Raw genomic sequence first — 21734 nt, 5'->3', positions numbered from 1 at the left:
CTGGGGCGTACTTTACGTATCATTTGGAAGTTCCGTCATAACATGCTCACGTCGTTACAAACATTTGTCTCATTCGATTTTGTTCGAGTTCAAAGAGATCTGGTGAGCAGAGTGAGGGACTGAATCCGACCAGGACTCGTCCAGACTGGGGAGAGCATGGTGCGTCGAAAGCAGCCTGCGAAGGCTTCCCCAAACTGGAACTCGTGAATCGAGGATGTGCTGCTCTGTGCGCAAGTTAGTCCGGGGTGGGCCACAGGGACCAGTCAGTGGAAAGGGACAGCGGGTCAACTGCGTAGTGCGTACGAAACGAACTTAGGCCCGCTCGTCCTATAAGTCTCACCACAGAGCCCGGCCCCCGTCACACCAGCGCCGAACAAAGCATCAATCAAGCACACACGAGTTTACATACACGCCCTGAATACGCAGCACCTGCCACCACACTACGTCTTGGCGTCGGCGCCCTTGCCCCGCGCCTGCTTCTCCCGCTCCTCCCTCTCAATGGCCTCAATCTCCTGCGCCAGCGCGTCGTCAATGGCCGCCTGCACCGCCTCCATGTCCACGTCGCCGTCCAGCTCCAGGTCAATGGGCGCGCGGCCCTCCGGATCCACGCCCAGATCCAGGTCCTCCAGGTCCTCCAGATCCAGCTCCTCGCCCGCGCCCTCCTGCACGTCCACCAGGTCGCCGCCATCGCCCTCAATGTCGTCGTCGCCGCCGCTGCCGGGCCCGTCCACCACCGACAGCTGCATGCCGTCGTGGTTGATGATCTCTGTGCTGCTGGCGCGGGAGCCGGCGCCGCCGCCGGGCGCCACCTCCAGCTTGTCCACAATCTGCACGCGCACGCCGTCCACCTCCATCTCGCGAGTCAGCTCCGTCAGGCCCTGCGCCGGTGAGGGGGAGGCAGCGGGTGGAGTGGAGTCGTCAGAATTTTGAGCACGGCGGAACATGTTGAAGGGGAGGCAGCAATGGCAGGCAAGCTGGACGCTCCCGCGGCCCCGCACGCCCTCCCGTGCCCTCACACCAGTAACCCCTCCCAGCCTCCACACCCCCTCTACGCACTCACGAACTAACCATACACAAGCACCCCCCCCCCACACACAAGCCAAGAACCACCAGTCCGCTGCTGCTCTGCGTATGTCGGGCCGGGTGATGCCGCCCGATATCCGGAGCACAGCGGCTGGTGCGCACGAAACCATCCATATCATAGTAATGGCGCCGACATCAAGACCGACTACATGTTCCGTACCGTCCAGCGCCTGTGCTTGTGCCTGTGCCTATGCCTGTGCCTGTGCTGCCGAGTGCCGTTCACTGCCGCCCCCAACAGGACGGCCGCCGGGTTTCCAGGGAAAACACACCGTCCACGCGGCAAAGGATAGCAGGGCACCCCACCCACCTGCGACTCTCTGGGCCACCACCCCGTGGCCCGGAGAGTTGCGTGGTGGTGGGAGCTCTTAGGAGCCCCGCCACGCAGCCCCTAGTCCCCCTCCCCATGCCAGCATGGGTCCGATTCCGTGGCCTACTTAGCGTTTGCGCGCGTCCATTCCCGTCGCGGCGGCCATAGCATTTAGGTTCTTTTGCTTTTGCCTTTTGCCTCTCACCTCGCCCTCCCGTTTCTTGCTATGCATGGATGTCTGGACGTCACGCGGCGTGGGTTCCAATGCCACGCCGCAGGTGAGTACACGCCGGGGTATGTAGGAAAGCTATTAGGGCAGCGAGCGTCCGTAGATCGCGACTAGTCGCGCGTAGTAGTGTCGCCGTGCCGCCGCGAACTTAGGTCGTGTCAGGCTATGCAGCAGCTTTATATCAAACGGGAACACTACTTCGGAGGGTCTACGCGCTGGAGCTGGAGCTGGAGCTCGGGCTGGAGCCAGGAGCTGGTCGACATCGTCGGTAACGCTTCATGTTCCGCAAGATGGTCTACCGTCTACCACTTCCTTAACTAATCATGAATGTAACCCCCACACACACGAACCAACCACACCCAAACCCCCCGACACACTCTGGACTGCTCCTTCAACCTGCTGCTACGCTGCCCAAGCCCGCCCGACTACCTATGGTGATGTACCACAGCTCGCATATGCGGCTGCAGTTTCTCCTTGCAGCGCGACTGTTTCCTTACAGGATTGGTTCAAAGTTAACCCCCCACACACACACACACACGCACACAAACACAAGAGCCCGCCCCCACCTGCGCCTGCATGACGCTCATCTGCTCCAGCCCCTCCATGTACGTCTCCAGCCCCTCGGTGAGCTGCTGCAGGATTTGCTCCGTCACGTAGCCGTAGCGCAGGATGACCGACTCGATGCGGAACTCAGCGGCGAGGTCGGCGCCGTCCTTGAGCGCCTTGAGCTTCTTGCGGTCCAGGGCGCTGATGGCCTTCTTGCGGCCGCGGCCCTCGCGCTTGAGCATCTCGCTGAACGTCTCCAGCCTGAGGGGTTGGGTGGGTTGAAAATGGTTTGGCATTGGGAAGGAAGGGTCAGGAGCGGACATGGGATTTGGTGCAGGCGCGGTAGGCGCAGGCACGGTGCACAGATATACAGTCCCGGTGCACACAAAGATTGAAACCTTTAAGCCTTCCCCAGCCCTCCGAGAGCCCTCCCCATCCGTCCTCCCTAGCCCCCCGCCTCACCGGTGCACGCGCAGGCTCTCGTGCTTGAGCGCCACCTCAAAGTGGCTGTCGCTGCCGGGCCCGAACACGCGGATGAGCTGCAGGCAGGTCTGTAGGTACTCCAGGTCGGCGCCGTCGGCGTTGACCAGCTCGTCCAGCGTGACGAGCATGTCGTACACGTCGTACACCGACGCCCGGATCCAGTCCTGCTGCTCGTCGTCCAGCCCCGGCTCGCCCTGCACCGCCTCCTCCACCTCAGCCACGATGGTCTCGGCCTCTGCCAGCAGCCCGCGCAGCAGCGACATGTCCTCCTCCTCGTTGGCGCGGGAGAAGGTGGCGGTAGCCTCCTGCTCGTACCAGGCGAACGCCGACTCCAGCGTGTCGCGCAACGACTCCGACACGCTGGCCTCCAGCTGGCAGCGCCGGCAGCGGCACGACGTGAGCAGTGCCTCGCTCGCCGCAAGGATGCCGCCCTCCTCGGCGGTTACCGAAGCCGGCACGGGTGCTGAGGAAGAGGCGGAGGAAGTGGAGGCGGAGGCGGAGGAGGTGGAGGCGGAGGAGGTGGAGGCGGAGGCGGAGGAAGTGGCGGAGGGGGCGGGGAGCAGGTCGGACATGGCCTCAGCAACGGCGGCCTGGCGAACCGACAGCGGGGATGTGATGGCGGTGCCGATCATGTTGCGGGTCAGCGGCGCGCCCTTGGCCAGCTCGTCGGTAGCGTGCATGAACAGCCGGTCCCCCACCACCAGGGCCGAGGTGTTGGGCACGCAGCTGTGGCCCAGCAGCGCGTACTCGGGCCACAGCGACACGAAGCCCACCGGCTTCTGGTGCCGCGCCTGCATGGAGGCGGGGTCCTGGCTGTCGAACGAGGCGGCGGTGCGGCCCAGCAGCCCCATCAGCCGCTTGGAGCTGAAGGCCGGCGCGCTGGCGTCCTTGCCGCGCCCCGACCAGAACTTGGCGTCGAGCGTGGAGAGGGAGGGCAGCGGCGCCGTAGGCGCCGCTGCGGCGCCGGCGGAGCCGGCGGCCGCCGCCGCCGTGGGGTCGGGTCGCAGCCCCTCCAGCACGTCCATGACTCGGCGTTGTGCGGGCGTGGGCCCGTCCTCCATCATGGCTGCATGCAGGTCCTCCAGCTCCGGCAGCTCGTTGAAGCCGCCCTCCACGAACGCCAGCGCCGGCGTGACCAGCAGCAGGTCGCCGGGCAGAGTGGCGCCGCCGGCGGCCAGCTGCGCGAGCGGCTCGCCTGCGGGGTAGCGGAAGGTGGATAGGTGATGAGGGGGGAGGGGGTTAGCAGCAGGTTTCATGTGGGCTGGAGGGTTGCGGAGGTTGCGAAGTGAAAAAGGTGTGGAGTGTTCCCCGATGCTTCAGTTACAGTGCTCAGCAGGTCGATAGCTGCTGGCCCGTATCGGGTGCCCAGGTGGTTGATATGCGGTGGGTCTAGAGGCTCTCCTTGGTAGGTTCTGCAAGGTGTGCCTGCTGTAACCACCGCGTGCTGCGCACTTGCGTCTACCGGCAAACAGAAACAAGCATAGTGTGATGTCGTGTAATTGCATGTCGTAGCTTCCACCTAATGACAGAACCCAACCCAGATGGAGTCAGCCCGCAGCACGCCCCCCGGCCCGAGTGCCGCGTCACAGCGCAGAAGGTGTTCCCCGATGCTTCAGTTACAGTGCTCAGCAGGTCGATAGCTGCTGGCCCGTATCGGGTGCCCAGGTGATTGATATGCGGTGGGTCTAGAGGCTCTCCTTGGTAGGTTCTGCAAGGTGTGCCTGCTGTAACCACCGCGTGTCGACGGCACAAACCGCTGCAGCCCCGCTACCCCTGCCCAACCCAACCATTCCGAGTTGCAAAGCCCAGGGCTGCAGAATCCCGTACATGCGCTATAGCACTCCGCTGTGGCGACCCGCCAGCCCAACGGAGCACGGTCCCTCTCAAGCCCAACAACGGCCAACGCACGCCCCCTTCCGTGCCAACGCCGTGGTGGCACTACTTGCCTTCCGGACGCGTGAGCGCCAGCGACGGTGCGATATAGCGCTGCGCCTTGAAGCCGGCGTCGACATACATCTGGTAGGCGGGTTTCAGCCGGATTTCGTTGTAATCCTCGTCGCCGAGCTGTTGCGCGGCGGCGGCAGCGGGACCGACGAGCTCCTCATCGGAGTCCCGTTCGAAGCTCAGGTCGCGCTTCTGCTGCTGCGGAGCGGGCTTGGGAGCCTCGCCGAAGCCCTTGAAGCCCTGGCCGCCACCCGACTTGCCGCTCTTGGCTGCCTTTGAGGCTGCGCATGTTGTGGACTGCCGGCGAGCCGCCGGCAAGCCGTGAGCAGGGCAGCATGCGCGACCAGAAGTGCTGGGTGAGCAGTGAAAGGATGAGAGAATCCGCTCGCGCACCGACAGGGGTGCGCTCTGCGGGACGTTGGCGGCCACTGAGCGCATTTTGCAATTCTTTCGAGCGGAACCGCAGCTTCGGTGTATAGGCCCGACTGTAGAGCTAGCAGTGGAGTGGGCCCATTTGGGTGTATACGCTGTATGTGGCGCTGCGCGTCTCAAGAACATCGGCACTGCGTTTCATGCGGCCTCCACGCCACTCGCTCTGAATGGAGTTCAGGGATACGCTCCACCCTAGCGTCATACCACCGTGTTCTTCGCTGACTAGACGGCGCCTTCTATTGCAAAGAATATTTACTTGCAGTTCCGTTGGTGGAAAGCCCTTTCTTCTGCGCACCAAAAACAGAGCGACCCTGCTGACCGCGGAGCGCAGTTAGAGTGATAATATAGAATGCAGCAGCTGCATCAGCAGCGCGCTCTCGGGCGAAGGGACGCCCGGATAGGGGCCATGCTGGGCGGGTCCATCCAAAGCCGTGGTCGTGCTGTAGGCCTGCGCTGCCAGGCAGCAGTGACAACGATATCACCTGCGCGTGCTGCAACAGCGCTTGCCCCGAGGTGAGCTTTTGGGAAAAGCTGAGTGTGCCATCGTCGCTTTGGGCGCACCGCGAACGCGTGAAAAATCCGCGCAAAAGTTATTAAAAAGCGTCCCACGGACCCACCTTTGGGAAGTGGTCGCCCCACGCGCCGGCGGACGGTCAAGCTCAACACGCGTGTCCCGCCCGCAACCAACCACACGCACGGCACAGTCAGCATTTTCTGGGCCTGTTGTCCCCACCGCCCCCCTCGCTGTGCTATCATATGCACAGCACCCGTCTGCGGCCGCTGGGCGGCATTGACAATCCCCTGGAAATGGAGAAGGACATCTGCAACATTATCAGCAAGTACTCCCCCGACTACGTGAAGAGCCGCGTGCTGCGTGGGCCCGGCGATGCAGCGCTTGTTGCGGTGAGCAATGTGGCAGACAAGGCGCAGGGTGTAATGGCTGGTCCTGTAGAGCTGGGATCGGTACGCAGGGGGCCGCCCGGGGACGGGCCTTGGGACGGGCGCATCAGCCTAAAGCGGGAGGAGGGTGGTGGAGGGCTGAGGTAGGTTCTTGACCAGCCACGCTCGCCGCTGAGGCATAGAAGGGGCATCATTCTGTGGCGCCGATGTATGTCTCGGTGGTCTTTGCAAGGGATGTTTGGGGTTACGCTGCCGTGGTCCACTTCCGACCCCCGACCCAACTTGGTTACCGTGAACCCAGACGCCTCTGCCCCTGCCCTCCCATCCTCCATCCTTACCGGTACTGACGCGACCTCCCTCCCTCCCTACCCACTTACCCACCCACCTATCTTCCCACCTTTGCTCCGCAGCTGCGTATCGCGGAGATCACTGCGCGCGTCAGCTGGTTCACCGCCACGCTGTACGCGGACAGGCTCATGGGGCACGAGGACACGCCGGAGCGCGTGCGCCTGCGGGCGGCGGAGCTGCGGTGAGCAGCCGACCCGAATGCGGGTGGACCGTGGGGGGGGCGCAGTGGTGGAGAGGCTTGGAGGGGAGGCGTGGAGGAGAGGCACGGAGGGAAAGCGTGGAGGGGAGGCGTGGAGGGGAGGAGTGGGGGAGAGGCGTGGAGGGGCAGGCGCGTAGAGGGGAGGCGTGGAGGGGAAGCGCGGGGGCGCCGGGCTGGCCGGTTGGGAAGGCGAGGGATTGTAAGTCTTTGGGGGGGTGTAAATGGGGGCAGGTGGTTTGCATCCCGGTGCGGAGCGGGACGGGACGGGCTCTGGAGGGCTTGGGCTTGGAGGCAGGCGGCAGGGGCCAGCGGGTGGCCACTTTGACGTGGGGACTGGGGGACGGGGAGTTGGGGACGACAGGGGGCTTGGGGGACCGGGAGGGGAGGATGCGGACTGGGGACGAGTGGGCAGCGGCTCAGCGGGGCCGACCTCGCTCACGTGTAGCGGGGGGGAGGGGGGGAGTTGGCACGGCGCGGGCCAATGACGAGTGGCCGGCGCGACCGAGGACTGTGTTGCCGCCGCGGCGCATGCCGCCCGCTCCGGCGCCCTGCTGCCCTGCCGCTTCTTCTTATTCCGCCCTCCGGCCTTCTCGCTCCTCGCTCCTCGCTCCTCCCCGCGCGCAGCGAGCTGCTGACTGTGCTGGGCCCCTCGTTCATCAAGGCGGGCCAGGTGCTAGCCAACCGGCCCGACATCGTGCGGGAGGACTACATGAACGAGCTGTGCGTGCTGCAGGTGAGGGGGAAGGGAGCGCGGGGGGGGGGTGTTGGGGGGAGCGGGGAAAGGGAGAGAGGGAGGAGAGAGGGGCGAAGTCAGTGTTGAGTATTTGTATTGGAGCCCGGGCAGCGGCAACAGCCGAGGGGAAGGGGAATGAGAAAATGTGTCACGGAGGGTGAGCGGACTCGGTATTCTGTTCGCATGGCCAGGCGAGACGGAACGAGGGGCTGGCAATGCACCGCAGGAGAGGGGAGTGTTTGGGGCGGTCTGTCGGGTCGTGTGTGATCAGACCCATTTCTTCTTATTCACGCACCGACCTCCCGCACCAATGCCCAAACCCAACCCCGAATCCCACCTGTCAACATCATCTCGCCTTACTTACTCATGCATGGAACCCCAATCCCAACCCCAACCCCAACCCCACCGCCACCCTTTCACCTCATCTCCCCGCCAGGACGACGTGCCGCCCTTCCCCGACGCCGTGGCGTTTGCCATGATGGAGGAGCAGCTAGGGCGGCGGCTGGAGGAGGTGTTCAGCTCCATCAGCGAGCGGCCCGTGGCGGCGGCGTCGCTGGGGCAGGTGCGTGGGTGACTCGGGAGGGGGGCAGTGGGGCGCTGGGGCGGTGTGTATCAACGATGGTAGGGGCGTAGGGGCAGTGGGGCGCAGTGTCGGGAAAGGGGGGGCACGGAGGGGAAAGAACGGAAGGGGAGAGGGGGCGGGCGGGTGTGGGGAGGTGGGCGTTGAGACGCACGGGAATGTAGGGGGATTGTCAACACACGGCCTACTTGACTTGCGGAACCCATAACCCACCCCTGCTGGACTTCACGGATTCCTGGCTACGCCTTCACTTTGATAGTAGTCATGAATGCAACATCTCCCCTCCCCACCCAACCCCCCTGGACCTGTGGACGCCGTCGGTCATCGGTACGCGCAACACCTCACCGGCTGTCTACTTCGCTACATTTCTCTGTACCAATCCTTGCAAATCCCCAGGTGTACAAGGCCGTCCTTCGCGACACGGGCGAGGAGGTGGCCATCAAGGTGCAGCGGCCGGGCGTGGAGCCCACCATCCTGCGCGACCTCTACATCTTCCGCACCTGCGGCGGCCTGTTCAACGCGCTGTCGCGCAAGCGCCTGGGCTGCGACGCGCAGCTCATTGTGGACGAGTTCGGCGAGAAGCTGCTGGAGGAGCTGGACTACACGCAGGTGTGTGGGGCGCGGGGGCGGGGCAGCGGGGGGGGGCGGGGGGAGGGGGGAGGGGCAGCGGGGCGGGATGGGGGTTTGCAAAGATGGCACAGAGAAATGTAGCGAAGGAGATTGCATGGGATGGGGGGGGGCGGGGCAGGGCGGGGGATGGGGACAGGACGGGGGATGGGAGACGGGGCGGGAGACGGGGGACGCACGGGGGACGGGGCACGGGGGGTGGGAGCGAGAGTGGGCTCTTTGTGTGGGAGGGTTTTGCACGTCCATGGAAGATGGGGCGTTGAGGGGGGGACCACATGGAAGGAGTGTGGGGCGGGCGGTTGACAAGCTATGTGTGACTGCACCCTTTGCAACCCCGCAGGAGGCCAAGAACATTGAGGAGTTCGAGCGCAACTTCAGGTGTGTGTGCGCGTGCGTGTGTGTATCAGAGAGCACAGAAAGGGAAAGGGTGTGCGCGTGTGCGTGCACGTGTGCGTGCTGGGGGCGGCGGCGTGTGTGTCGTGTGATGGGACTGCGCCAGAGCGGCGGACGCTTCCTTCGCTCCGGAGACACTCCGTCATACGCTGTCGGCAACCACATGCCCAGTCCTCAGCCTCAAACCCGTACATGCCTCCCGTCCCCTCGCCCCCACCCCCGATTGCTGTTTCCCCAAGATCGCCTGCCATCTGCCACTTCCTTAGCTAGCCATGAATGCACCCCCCCCACACACACACATACACACACACACGCTTGCGCCGACAGGGACGATCCCACCGTCAAGATCCCCTGGGTGCGCCCCGACCTGTGCGGCACCAAGATGCTGGTGATGGAGTGGATCGACGGCATCCGCTGCACCGCGCCCGACTCCATCCGCAGCAGCGGCGTGCGCGTGGACGACTTTATCAAGTGCGGCGTGGTCAGCGGCCTGAGGCAGCTGCTGGAGGTGGGCGGATAGGAACGGAGGAAGGGAAGGGTTTTAGCAACCAGCCCAAATTACACCGAATCCGGTGCAAACGAACGAAGGGCAGGATGGGGTTTGGTATAAGCTAATCGCAAGTAAAGCTCGTTCGAAGGGGGCAGGAGAAGGTGGGGAAGGAGGGGGATGGCAGTGTGGATTGACACGGGGGTCGGCCACGGGGAGCGACCATCTTTCTCAAACAACACACTCCCGACACGCAAATTGCCCTCCCTCCCTCCTCCCTCCTCCCTCTGGCTACGCCTTCACTTCTCGATTACTCTTCGGGTGCAACCCCCTTCCTTCCTTTTCCCTCCCCTGCCAGTTCGGCCTGTTCCACGGCGACCCGCACCCCGGCAACATATTCTGCCTGCGCGACGGTCGCATCGCCTACGTGGACTTTGGCAACGTGGCGCAGCTGAGCGCGCGCAACAAGGCCGTGCTCATTGATGCGGTGGTGCACGCCGTGAACGAGGACTACAGGTGGGGTCGGGCGGGGGGGGGTTACATTCATGATTAATTAAGAAGTGAAGGCGTAGGCAGGTACAGTAGCATACGGGGGGGTGCAAGGATGTTTGGAAAAGCGGTACAGGATGCACTGGGGGGGCGGCAGCGGGGTGTGTGAGGGTGGGGGCGTGGAGGCTGGAGGATGGGACGGGGCTGCGTGCTGCGGGCGGCGAGCTTGTGACACGGCCAGGGCTCTCTACTTGCACAGCTTGACTGGCATGTTTGTACGCCACAAACTTGTGCGCCGCGGCCCCCACTCTCATGTGTTAGAAGTCACGCCTGTTGGTCGCTCCGACAATCCGCGCAGGGCCATGGCTGAGGACTTCATCAAGCTGGGCTTCCTGGCGCCGGGTGAGCGCACTGGGCAGGGAGGGGGCTTGTTTGGGGAAAGCGTTGGGGATGGGTCGGATGGGGGGCGATCCCCCTGTCCCCGACGTGCGCCTGTTCATTAAAGCCTAAGAACTACAAATGCACCTAACTACATGTACCTGTAGCCCCTGTAGTTTGGTCGGGTACTTACAACCCCCCTTTCGCTCTTTATCAATCAATCATGAATGTAAACCCCCGCCGTTCTGCTTTGCCTTTCCCACCACACAGGCACGGACATCACGCCCATCGTGCCCGCGCTGGAGAAGATCTGGGCCGACTCCAAGGGCCAGCAGCTGAGCGACTTCAACTTCCGCACCGTCACCTCCAAGTTCAACGAGCTGGTCTACCAGTACCCCATTCGCATCCCCGAGCGCTACTCGCTCGTCATCCGCTCGCTGCTCACGCAGGTGCGCGCGGGTGGTGGGTGGTGCGTGGCACCGGGCGCGATGCAGTGCGGCGCGGCTCTGGGCGGTGCAACGTGGTGTGGTGCGGCACTTCCAACTTAGGGCTTCCTATCTTAGAGTGGACTCACGGGCGCACGGGCGCGCGCACGGTCAGCAACTGCCTTGCAGACGGCTACACATGCCTCAAACGCCGCCGCCGTGGCCTCAACTGCCCCCACCCGGCATCGCGCACGGGCTTCCCTCGTGACCCAAACAGTCCCCACCACCCAAACCGACACCTCAGCCCCGCCTCCGTTCACCTTCCCATCGCGTGCTGGCCTCCCCCACCACCTCACCACCATCTCACCAATGGTTCCTCTCCGCCCCCTTTGCTTGGTGGCCCGCAGGAGGGCATCTGCATGACGCTCAAGCCCGAGTTCCACTTCCTGGAGGTGAGCGGCCGGCGTGTGTGCGCGTGTATATGTGTGGGAGGGGCGAGGCGGGGCACGGCGGGCTGTGGTGGCAGGGGCCCTGAACCACGCTGACCGCACTGCCACTGCTACCCCCGCCCAGCCCTGGGCGTCCTTGTAACGCGCTCCGCACTGCCGAACCATACCGCACCCTGCCGCACCCCAACGCCAACAATCGACCTGCTGCAACGACCAAACTTATCATGTATCTTGTCGTCTTCATTGATCATGCATGGCACCCCATCACCCCACCCAGGTGGCGTACCCCTACATCGCGCGGCGCCTGCTGACGGACGAGGACCCCGCGCTGCGGGAGCGCCTGTTCCAGGTGCGTGTGGGCGAATGTGTTGGGAGCATGTGGTAGGAGCGTGTGGTGGGGGCGTGTGCGTGTGCGTGTGCGTGTGTATGGACGTGTTGGCTACCAGCCCCCCCCTGACTGCGGCCCCCTGCTCCACAGCACTGTGTTCGCCATGCGCACATACTTAAACCACCCATGTGCATCGCTAAACACAGAAACAAAATCTCTTTCCCATCTGCTTAAATAATTTTTGTAAAAGTAAAACCCCCCTCCTTATTGCTGTTCACCCACGATTGCCTACCGTACCGACTGCCAATTCCTGAGCTAAGCTTGAATGTAACCCCTCCTCCCCACGCCGCGCGAGTGTTTCCTTACGGGATTGGTTCAACGTTAACCGCCTCCCCCTCTTTGTACCTGGCTACGACTTCACTTCGTAAACTTAATGCATGTAACCCCCTCCCCCACGCCCCTCCCCACACACAGGTGCTCTTCCAGGACGGCAAGTTCCAATGGAAGCGGCTGGAGAACCTGCTGGCGCTGGCCAAGGAGGGCGCCAGCGGCGGCCGCGCCTCCAACGGCCCGGACGCGGCGGGCGGGCTGGACCTGAGCGACACGGCCAAGGACGCGCTGCGGGTGCTGCTGCTGGACGACCGGCTGCGGACGCAGGTGGGGTGGGCGTGGGTGAGGCGTTGTGTTTTTTGGGGGGGAGGGAGGGGCACAACCATTCATGGTGGATGGAGTGGTTGGATCACAAGGTTGAAGGGGGAGGGGTGTTTGCACCAGTTTTTGGAGTTTTTGTTGGGATTAAACACGTCAGCAAGGGGGTTCGGAGACTGTGGACCACACCGGCACACAGTGGGTATTCCATGCCAAATGGTGACGGGCACCGCTCTATAATGAGCCCTGCAACCTCTCTGAACCTCCCCCTTCAGCGTTCAAATCACCTCCATCGGCTGGCTGAGCTGCCCCGCCCTCCAGCCCGCATCCCAACCCGCACCCCCTTCGCCACCCTTCTCTGTACCAATCTTCGCAACCCGCACCCGCACCCGTGCTCCTCCCCCCCTCAGCTGATGCTGGCCCTGACGGAGGACAACAAGCTGCACATCAGCGAGGTGCTCAACCTGCTGCGCCTGGTGCAGGTGCGCGTGTGCGTGTGCGTGTGCATGTGCGTGTGTGTGTGTGTGTGTGTGTGTATTTGTGCGTGTGTGTTGTAGAGAGAGTGAGTGTATGTGTGTATAGGAGGAAGAGCAGAGGAAACGCGTGGGGGAGGCGCAGACTGTGTGTGTTTGTGTGTGTGTTTGTGTTTGTGTTTGTGTTAGAGAGAGGGTGTGCACATGTGAGTTTATATGCGGCAGGGAAAGGAGGAGCAGGGGAAACGCGTGGGGGAGGCGCAGACAGACGCGGACAGGCGCTCGCCTTGACATCCTCCTAAACGCTAGCCTGCCCTAGCAACACCGTATCACGGCCTACGCGACCTGCTGCTTGCCGTGTCCAGCGGGCTCCTTGCCTGACGCGCCTCCCCGCCCGCGCTCTCCCTCTCGCCCGCCCCGCCGCCGCCCCGCCGCAGAACGACATCAACCCCCAGAAGCTGGTGACGGAGGTGGTGCGCGACGCGCCGTCGCTGGGCCGCCAGCTGCTGCTGAGCTGGGCGGACCGCGTGCTCGTGTCTTAGAGCCCCTGTGGGGAACAAGCACACGGCGCAGGGGCGGGGAAACCGCACCTGGCGTCGTTAAATCTCCTTTGGGGAACAAGCGCGCATGGCTGGGACGAGGGGCGGAAGAGTCGCCGCGGGTGCACGGGTGTTGCGGGGGACCTGGAGGAAAGCGTGGAGTGCCATGGGGGTAGGGGTTGAAGGATGAGCGGAGGGCATAGGTATACGAGTGTGACGCGCCTGCGTACTATACTTGAGAGTGTTGCTAAGGTATTTGGATGTGCGACTTGGCTTGCGCGCGCGCGCATATGCGTGGTGGTGAAGCGGTTTGCCGCGCCAGCACGCTCCAACTGGCTCAAAAATATTTTGGGGCGGCGCGTCTGATCAGGCGCCGGGTGAGGGTTGTGACGCCTGGCGGGGCGGACTGCGAGGGCAGCAAGGAAGAGAGTGTATGTGCTGGGGTGGTGGAGGCACGGGTAGTGGCAGCGCAAGCAGGAAGAGCTCCATTGTGTTTGCAGGGCGCTGGTCGCGGGATGGTCACTGACGCTAAAGCGGCGCCTGCTTGCACGGTTGCGTCACGCATGCGTTGTGGGAGTGTGTGTGCGCGTGCCCGGTGCGTTCGGACGGAAACGGATTTTGCCTTCATGTATTCTGGGGCTTATTGCACGTGCAGGTGTGCCCACGTGATCCCGCTTACGTGAGTGCGGTGCAAACAGTTTACGGTTGGCTGTGTTGGTCGACGAGCACGCCGGTCAGTCGCATGAGGGAGAATGCAATGCAGCGAAGGTAACGGAGAGATTGAGCGTGGTGTGTTGTTCAGTTTGAGATGTCTTATGCTGTTATCTCTGCTGTTGGAATTCGGTTGTTTTGGCGGTTTGCTCCACGGGTGTGTCGTGGGACCCCGGTTGTTCGCACCGCTTGTCAGCCGTCGTCAGCGCAGCTGACCAGGTGAGGGCGCGGGAGGATCCCTCCGTGGGACGGTGGCACTAACTATGCCTTTGCGGCAGAGCGCCCAAGCGACAGAAACAGGAGCCAAGGCATGGACAAATAATGGAGTTGCGCATTAGAGTGAGCATTGACTTTTGTAGTGCGTCCGGTTACGGTATTGGAGTCTGTTGGAAGCGTTTTGAGTGCCCGGAATGGTAGGGACCGGCCGCGCCTCAGCCTGGAGTAAGGAGAGAGCGGGGCTGCAGGCTCGGGCCACGGTGTATGCGTGTGCGGTTTGCTGGTCGAGTGGTCGGTTTGTACTTTGGTGCGCAGCGGACATGAAGACATGTCAGGAACGTACGTGACGGGATTTGATATACGGTAGGGTTACATCGAAGATTTGTCGGACGCGACACCGCGAGACGGATGTGCAGGCGGCAGTGCAGCGCGGCGCCGGTTGCGCCGTGTGCTGCTCTGTGTGCAACGAGCTGTGGAGTGTGGGGATCACACACGCCACGGGGCCGCTGCGATCTGGCGCTCGGGCGGGCCGACTGCGGCACCAGCGCACTGCTGCTTACAATTTGTGCACGTCACCCCCGGTAGGACGGTGTAACATGCTCTCATCACCAGTTACCATGCCTGGTGTCGATCACAGGGAGCTGCAGGGCTTCCAACTCTCACAGTCTCAGCCAAGCCGCATCAGCGATGCAGCGGTAACGGGAAGCGGTCGAGTGCGTGTTACAGGAACACACGCGTGCATCTTCGCTGCGTCGCCTCGCGTCTCCGATGGCAAGCAGTTGCAAGATTGTCCCAGCTGCATAAGGAACATGACCCGTTGTAAAAAACGTCAACAAGCGCCCCCTCGTGTGCTGGTGCGGCATCCCCTCGTGTCACTGTCCCACAGCCCCACCATCACCCCGTCCGCCTCCACCGCCGCCGCCGCCGCCGCCGCCACGGCCTCTCCCACCCCGAAAACCGTCACCCCTGCCACCATGACCATGACCGCCGCCGCCACCTCCACGCCCCGCACCGAGCGCCTCCGCTGCGCTGCCATTCACGTGGCCTACTGCCGCCTGCAGCTCGACCTTGCTCTGCTCGGCCCGCCCCCGTCCCCGGCCGCCACCTTCCCCACGACCGCCACCGCCGCCGCCAGCCTCCCGGCCGCGGCCCCCGGCTTTTCCATCCCGGCCGCCGCCACCCGAGCGCAGCTGCGCGCTAGCTCCGGCAGAGGGGGGCGTGATCGCAGCCATAGCCGTCGCCGCCGCTGCAGATGCCGCTGTCGCCGCCGCGGCCACCGCCCTGCCGGCTGCGGCTGTTGCATCCGCCCCATCCTCATGGGACTGCGGCTGCGAGCCCTGCGCCGAGCCCTGCCGCTGCCGGCCGTCTCCGCCGCCGCCGCCACTGCCACCGCCTCTCCCGCCAGCGCCGCCCGTACCGCGGCCTTCGCCGCCTCCCCGGCCGCCCCCGCCGCGCCGCCGCCTGTCGGCCCTATCGTGCTGCTCCCCACCGCCCGCAGCCTGCTCGCCATTTGCACCTGCCGTACCGGCACTGACACGCGCGCCTCCGCCGCCTCCTCCGCCGCCTCCGCCCCCGCCACCACCCTCACCGCCCCCGCCCCCTCCGCCGCCGCCACCCTCAACGTTGCCTCCGCCGCCGCCGCCGCCTCCATGTCTGTCAGCGCCGCCGCGACCGCCGCCGTGTCGGCCCCGTCCAGGCTCGCCGCCGCCTCTCCCTCTCCCCTGCCCGTGCCGGCCGCCGCCAGCACCGCCGCCTGGCTTCTCATGCTGCCCCGACGACGACGCCCCAGACCCTCCCAACTGCTGTTGTCGCTGCTGCTGCTGCTGCTGCTGCTGCCTCTGCGAATGTAGTGCCTGCACCTGCTCCGGCAACGACGGCTGCGGTTGCTGCTGCTGCTGCGGCGGCGGCGGCTGCTCGGCGGGCCCCTGCGTCCACCCGCTGATGGAGTAGCTCGCCTGCTCAATCAGCCCGCCCGCCGCCTGCTGCCGCGCCAGCACCGCCGCGTGTCGTGCCTGCACACCCGCATACTCCCGCAGCTGCTCCGGCCGCAGGTGCCGCGCGCGCTCCGCCTCCTCCCGCTGCGCCGCCAGCCGCGCCGCCGCCGCCGCCGCCACCTGCAGCCGCCGCAGCCGCTCCGCCAACGCCTCCTCGTCCACCTCCCCCTCCTCCTCCCCGGCGCCATGCCGCTGCTCCTCCTCCTCCTCCTCCTTCCCGAGCTCGCCATGCGCCCACGCCCGGCCCTGCTCCCCCTCCGCGCCGTGCTGCCTGCCCCCCTGCTTCTTACTCCTCGCCCCCTGCCCCTTGCCTCTGCCCCTCCCGCCCCTCCCTCCGCCTGCTGCTGCTGCTGCCGCCGCCGCCGCCTCCTCTGCAGCGAAGGCGGCGGCCAGGGCTGTGTCGACCAGCTCGGTCTGCAGCTGCGGGCCCAGGCAGTCCAGGGGCGCAGCGGCGCGGCACACGGGGCAGGAGGTGGCGTACACGCCGTCGCCGTCGCGCGGCGGCAGGCCCTCGCCCTGTGCGTGCGGCGGCAGACGCCAAAGGGGTTGCATTCGAATTTATTCAACAGGGGGAAGGCCAGGCAGGTTTGGGTCCAGGCAGATTGGGTCAGGGCAGGCAGGCAAGCGGAAAAGACAGAGACCCCACCCCACAGCGCGTGTCTCAATGTGCCAGCCGGCATCGGTACCGGTAGCGCACGCGTGCTTGTCCGCCAGCCGAGGAACCCCGCGCGCTCTGTGGGCTGATCTTGTGGATCTTGGTTTCTTTGGGTTGGAATTTACGATCCCCTCCCCCATGCTACTGTACCTGGCTACGCCTTCACTTCTTCAATAATCATGAATGTAACCCCCCACCCCACCGGTACACACGTACATACACACACACGCACGCACGCACCCGCAGCACGGACGCGGCGCTGGCCCCTGTGTGCGCCACCAGCGCCGCCTCCTGCTCGCGCAGCGCCGCCTGCCGCCACAGCCACCAGCTCGAGTAGCACTCCCTGTGGCGGAGGGCCGTGGGGGGCGGCAGAGCGGCAGGCGCGGTGGCGGCTGTAGCGGTGGCGCAAGCACACACATCCACACATACATTGCGCTTTATTTTCCATGTGCTCGTTAAGAAGCACTCACGTTGTATCTGTATCTGTATCCTTTACCGCACATCGAAGAGCGCACCAATTTCCCGCGAAGAGTCGCACCGCATCTCCTACACGCAACCCTGCGTCCCTTTCGACAGGCACACCTGTGGAAGGCGTGGAAGCACTCCAGCCGCACCAGCCCCTCCCGCCCGCCCTCGGCGCCGCCCCCGTCGCCGCCACCGCCGCCCCCGCCGGCGCTGGCGCCCTGGCCCGCCGCCGGCGGCGCCAACTCAACCGAGGTGAGACAGAAGGCGCACATGCCTGCCGCAGCACAAGGCGATTGGGCTACGTAGGGGTCGTGAAGGAGCATGTGCAAGGCATGGTGCAATAAACACACGGCTCCTGCGCTTGCGGGCACGGGCTGTCATGAAACCCGCTGGTCCGCTGGTCTGCTGGTCTGCTGGTCTGCTGGTCTGCTGGTCCGCTGGTCCGCTGGTCCGCCGTGGCACCGTCCACCACCTTGTAACGCCTACATACCCAGCAAGCTGCCAATGCCTGCTGCCCACGGCCGTGCCCCATCATCAGCATACCGAACCCAAAGCTGCCTGCCCACCAAAGCTCAGCCCCAGCACAACCACGCGCACACACAAGCCCATCCACAAGCACACGTGCACATGACCACGCGCACACACACGTCCGTTCACAAGCACATACACAAACAACACACGCGGTCACACAGCCATTGCACCCCCCCCCACCACCACCTCCTCACTCCCCCCCCCCCACACACACACACATGTACACCCTCCCCCGCCCGCACCCTCGGGTGTGTTTTCCGCCGTGATCACGTCCAGCGCGTGCTCGCACAGCGCGCCCAGAGCCATCTCCCCCGCCAGCGTCGCCGCCTCGTCCCGCAGCGTCTGCACCAGCACCACACGTGCCGTACGACAGGTGTTAGCACCCTCATTGGCACTCTTCGTCTACTGCTGTGATGAAGGGCTGTGGTGCGTGTGTGTGCCAGGAGCATGGGCAAATGGGAGGGGCGCCGAGCTATGCGACCAACTGGACACGCGGCCACGCAGCGGTGGTGAGGTGGAGGCGGATCGCGAACCCGGCGAGTCCCTGCTGGGTTCATCAGCTGGTGCGCCGCCCACGGCCTGCTCACGTTGCCCAATGCAAGTTGTTAAGCCACGCCGCCGCACCTGGTGCAGCCGCGCCAGGCGGGTGTCCCCAATGCCCTTTGTGTCGAGCAGGGCTATCGTGGGCGGCTGGTCCGGGTATGACGCGGTCACGCCAAGCCGCAGCCGGCCCGTCACGAAGGCGTGGTGAGCTGGGCAGCCCCTCGGCGCCAGCGGCAATAGAACCTCTAGTACATGTGCGGCATCGGTGCAGTTCTGTCCGCGTTGCACTATTAGCTCGTCCGGGAAGGTGGCTTCGAGCGCCTCAAGCTCCACGCCCAACAATTCCTCGTCCATCGCAGTCGGCGAACGAGGGCCTGAGTTGCTGAAGCCTTGCTACTGATACCTGGTAAATAAAAGGCGATGCATGATAATGCCCGAAGCCGCTCGTTCGTGCAGTCGCAATTTAGTATGGCACACTGCACCGATCTACAGCCCAGTGTGTAAGCCGCTGTTCCATTTTATTATTCATGAGTCTAATCAACATACTATCACGAAGTATTAACCCCAGTCGACAGAACAACCTGTTCCCGCCCAATGATGGTGCGGGGCGTTAGCCAGCTTGTCCTAATTGTTAGCTATTAGTAGCTTGCTCCAAAGCACTTGGAATACCTCTTGGCATACGTATTGAATCGCCAGTGGAAGGCAGGGCCGATTGCCCACTTTAGCCTGAACGCTGGCCTCAGCGCGTCAACAGCGACACGCACGCACTCCTCTGGCACACCAGCACATGGTACATGAAGCAAAGCTGTAGAGGGTAAAGCTTGGCGCAGCGTAGCGGGCCAGCCAGCTCGGGGCGTGCGACGCCTGCTGGGCACGAAGTCGCCCCAGGCCCCCCTGGCCCCGGGCGCACGCTCGCGCCGGCCTCGCAGCGTCAGCACCATCTTCGGCACTCTCAGCGCAACAGCCGCCGCAACCCCCCAACAAACCACGGCCATGGAGCCCGATGCCGAAGACGAGGTCCTGCGCGGCGAGCTGGACCCCGCCAAGGCCCGGCTGCGGCCCTACATCCTAGCGCTGGAGCGGCTGCAGGCGTGGCGCAACAACGTGCCGCTGTTCTACGACACCATGGTCCAGGACAGATACGCCGTGCCTTGGTGAGATGCTTGCGTGCGCGCGTGCGTGCTGCTGCGTGCGGGCGTGCGGGCGCGTGCCGTGCTGCGCTCCGCGGCCCGCACGAAGGCCCAATGCTCCGGTGTGTTTTCGTGTACCTGGATTCTGGGCCTCTGGCGGGGGAATGAGCGCCGGGCTAGCGGCTCGTGCGCAACAATACCTTGGGCACGGTGGGCGACACTGCGCCGCGCACAGGCGCAGGACACACAGAAGCACTCTGCAGCCCCTCCATCCGCCACGACTCCCTTCGGCCCCGCTCACCAACCCCTGCTGACCCCGCTCCCCGTGCTGCTCCCAACGCGCCTCCCACCGCGCCTTCCCCCGCAGCCCGACGCTGCAGCTGCACCCGCACACACAGCCCGACGTGCGCGCGCCGCACGCGCTCACGCGCCACGCACTGCTGGTGGGCGAGAGCAACGTCACGGGGCAGACGCCGGCTGTGCTGCTTCGCGGCGTGGCGGTGCCGCACTCCTGCGCCGCCCTGGCCCGCGACCCCCGCAGCGGCTCCCGCGGCGGCTCCCTCGCCGCCGCCTCCGGCCTGTACGACGTGCAAGAGTACGACCGCCCGGAGGTGGGCGCCGCCGTGGCGCCGCTGATGTACGACGCCGTACGATTCTCGCACCCGCTGGGAGGCGTGGACCGGCTGCGGTACTGCCCGGCGGCGCCGCACCTGGTGGCCACCAAGTGTGACGGCGGCGGCCTGGCGTTACTGGACTTGCGGCCCTACCTGACCCACGGGCCCGGCGGCCTGGGCAGCAGCGGCAGCGGAAACGGCGGCTCGGGCTCCACGGGAGGGGCAGCGGCAGCGGCAGGGGCAGCGGGCGCAGGGCGGGAGGGCGGCGCCGGCGGCGCCGGCGGCTTCTGTCTCAGCCCGCCGGATCTCGAGGTGTACTGGCCGAAGGAGGGCGAGGAGGAGGGCGAGGGCGAGGAGGAGGAGGAGGGCGAAGACGAGGACCCAGATGGGCATGGGCCGGACTGGCGGTATCGGCTGCCGCCGCCACGGCAGGACAAGCCCTGGAGCGAGCTGCGCTGCGAGGAGCAGGTGGGCGTGGCGCTGGCTTGGGGCGGCGTCGCAGGCGGCGGCAGTAGTGGTGTGGGGCCGCTGCGGCTGTACAGCGGCGTCAAGTACGGCGCGGTTGCCGAGTACGGGATACGGGAGGACGGGGGGCTGCAGCTGGTGTCGTTGCGAAAGGGCGTCGGGCACGAGGCCGACGCCGATGTTGTGGAGCTGGCTTGGAGTGGCGGCGGCGGCGGCGGCGGCGGCGGCGGCGGCGGCGGCGGCGGCGGCGACGACGAAAGCGGCGCGGCGGCGGCAGGGGTGGCTGAGGCGGCAGGTGGCGGCGGCAGCGCGGCGCTGCTAGCGTCATGTGGAACGGACGGGAGGGTTCTGCTGTGGGACTCGCGGCAGCAGAGACCGGTGCTGCACGCGCCGCGCTCGAAGGCGGACGTCAACGGCGTCGCGTTCGCGCCGCCGCCGGGCGCGGGTGCTGCTACTGGTGGTGGCGTCGGTGCCAGTGGTGGCAGTGGCGGCGGCGATGTCGTGGGCTCCGCCCCGCTGCTGGCGGCGGGGGGAAATGACGGCATCATCCGTGTGTACGACGTGCGGCAGCTCAGCAGCGGCCGCGAAGGCGGCGCCGGTGCGGCGGGAGCGGCGGCATCCACCGCCTCGGGCGCCGGTGGGACTGGCGGAGCAGGAGCAGGCGGCGGGGCGCTGTACCGGCTGAAAGGCCACAGGTGTGTTTGGGGAGTAGCGGACTGGGCAGCGGGCATCCCACCCAAGGAGACGCGCACTCGTGCCTATGCCCGTGTTTGAGGTCAACCTCTGCCAAAGCCGTGCCATACCGCTGGCTGACCCACCCGATTCCCCATGCCCGACGCACCCGCACCAGCCGCCCACCTCCCCAAACCCTACGCCACGCCACACCACACTGCACTTGTCCCGGTTCAGCACCATAACACCACCACCCCCTCGCTCCAACAATTCCAACGCCCCCGACTCCCGCAACTCCCGCAACACAAACAGGTGCAAGGTGCAACAGCTGGCGTTCTGCCCGCAGCGCCGCGGCCTGCTGGCCTCCGCCGACAGCCTGGGCCGCGTGCTGCTGTGGCAGCCCGGCCGCACGCAGCCCCTGCCCGAGGGCCTGGCCTCCCGGCCCGAGCTGCTGTTCGTACACGCGGGGCACGTGCTGCCTGTTGAGGACTTCAGCTGGAGTACGGCAATGTACGGCGTGCTGGCGAGTACGGCATGGGTGCTGGACAAGGCGGTGGTGGCGGGCGCGGCAGAGCTGGTGGCGGAGGCGGAGGCGGGCGGGGGCGGGGAGGTGGGCGCGGGCGGGTTGCAGGGGCAAGCGCCCGGCGTGCAGGTGTGGCGGCCGGCAGAGGACGTGTTGCCGCGGCTGTGATGCCGAGAGGCTCAGGGTGTGGTTTGA

At 65.5% G+C, this 21734-nt stretch overlaps 4 protein-coding genes across 4 annotated transcripts; 2 read left to right on the top strand and 2 right to left on the bottom strand.

The window, feature by feature from the left end:
* Positions 1-42: 42 nt before the first annotated feature.
* CHLRE_13g581900v5 (uncharacterized protein) lies at positions 43-5095 on the bottom strand. Its single transcript, XM_043069582.1, has 4 exons — positions 4595-5095; positions 2628-3843; positions 2186-2426; positions 43-878 (listed from the first exon to the last, which is right to left on the bottom strand). Exons 1-4 carry the CDS (start codon positions 5028-5030, stop codon positions 441-443), a joined length of 2331 nt encoding a protein of 776 aa, XP_042917557.1. The 5' UTR covers positions 5031-5095; the 3' UTR covers positions 43-440.
* Positions 5096-5227: 132 nt separating this feature from the next.
* On the top strand, positions 5228-14554 carry CHLRE_13g581850v5 (uncharacterized protein). Its single transcript, XM_001693765.2, has 16 exons — positions 5228-5537; positions 5789-5927; positions 6335-6453; positions 7096-7204; positions 7641-7766; positions 8181-8393; positions 8752-8789; positions 9132-9312; positions 9650-9807; positions 10139-10182; positions 10429-10607; positions 10991-11035; positions 11310-11381; positions 11835-12017; positions 12419-12490; positions 12919-14554. The coding sequence occupies exons 1-16, from the start codon at positions 5374-5376 to the stop codon at positions 13021-13023; spliced, it is 1947 nt and encodes a 648-aa protein (XP_001693817.2). The 5' UTR covers positions 5228-5373; the 3' UTR covers positions 13024-14554.
* Positions 14555-14655: 101 nt separating this feature from the next.
* CHLRE_13g581801v5 (uncharacterized protein) lies at positions 14656-18667 on the bottom strand. Its single transcript, XM_043069581.1, has 5 exons — positions 18217-18667; positions 17835-17934; positions 17179-17335; positions 16837-16939; positions 14656-16457 (listed from the first exon to the last, which is right to left on the bottom strand). Exons 1-5 carry the CDS (start codon positions 18487-18489, stop codon positions 14820-14822), a joined length of 2271 nt encoding a protein of 756 aa, XP_042917556.1. The 5' UTR covers positions 18490-18667; the 3' UTR covers positions 14656-14819.
* A 130-nt stretch (positions 18668-18797) lies between these two features.
* Positions 18798-21733, top strand: CHLRE_13g581750v5 (uncharacterized protein). The gene is made up of 3 exons (XM_043069580.1): positions 18798-19289; positions 19633-21039; positions 21329-21733. Exons 1-3 carry the CDS (start codon positions 19129-19131, stop codon positions 21705-21707), a joined length of 1947 nt encoding a protein of 648 aa, XP_042917555.1. The 5' UTR covers positions 18798-19128; the 3' UTR covers positions 21708-21733.
* The last annotated feature ends 1 nt before the right edge of the window (position 21734 follows it).

The sequence above is a fragment of the Chlamydomonas reinhardtii genome, chromosome 13 (assembly GCF_000002595.2).
Source record: "Chlamydomonas reinhardtii strain CC-503 cw92 mt+ chromosome 13, whole genome shotgun sequence".
In the NCBI taxonomy this organism is placed as follows: Eukaryota; Viridiplantae; Chlorophyta; class Chlorophyceae; order Chlamydomonadales; family Chlamydomonadaceae; genus Chlamydomonas; species Chlamydomonas reinhardtii.
This window is presented reverse-complemented; position numbering and strand designations above follow the sequence as displayed.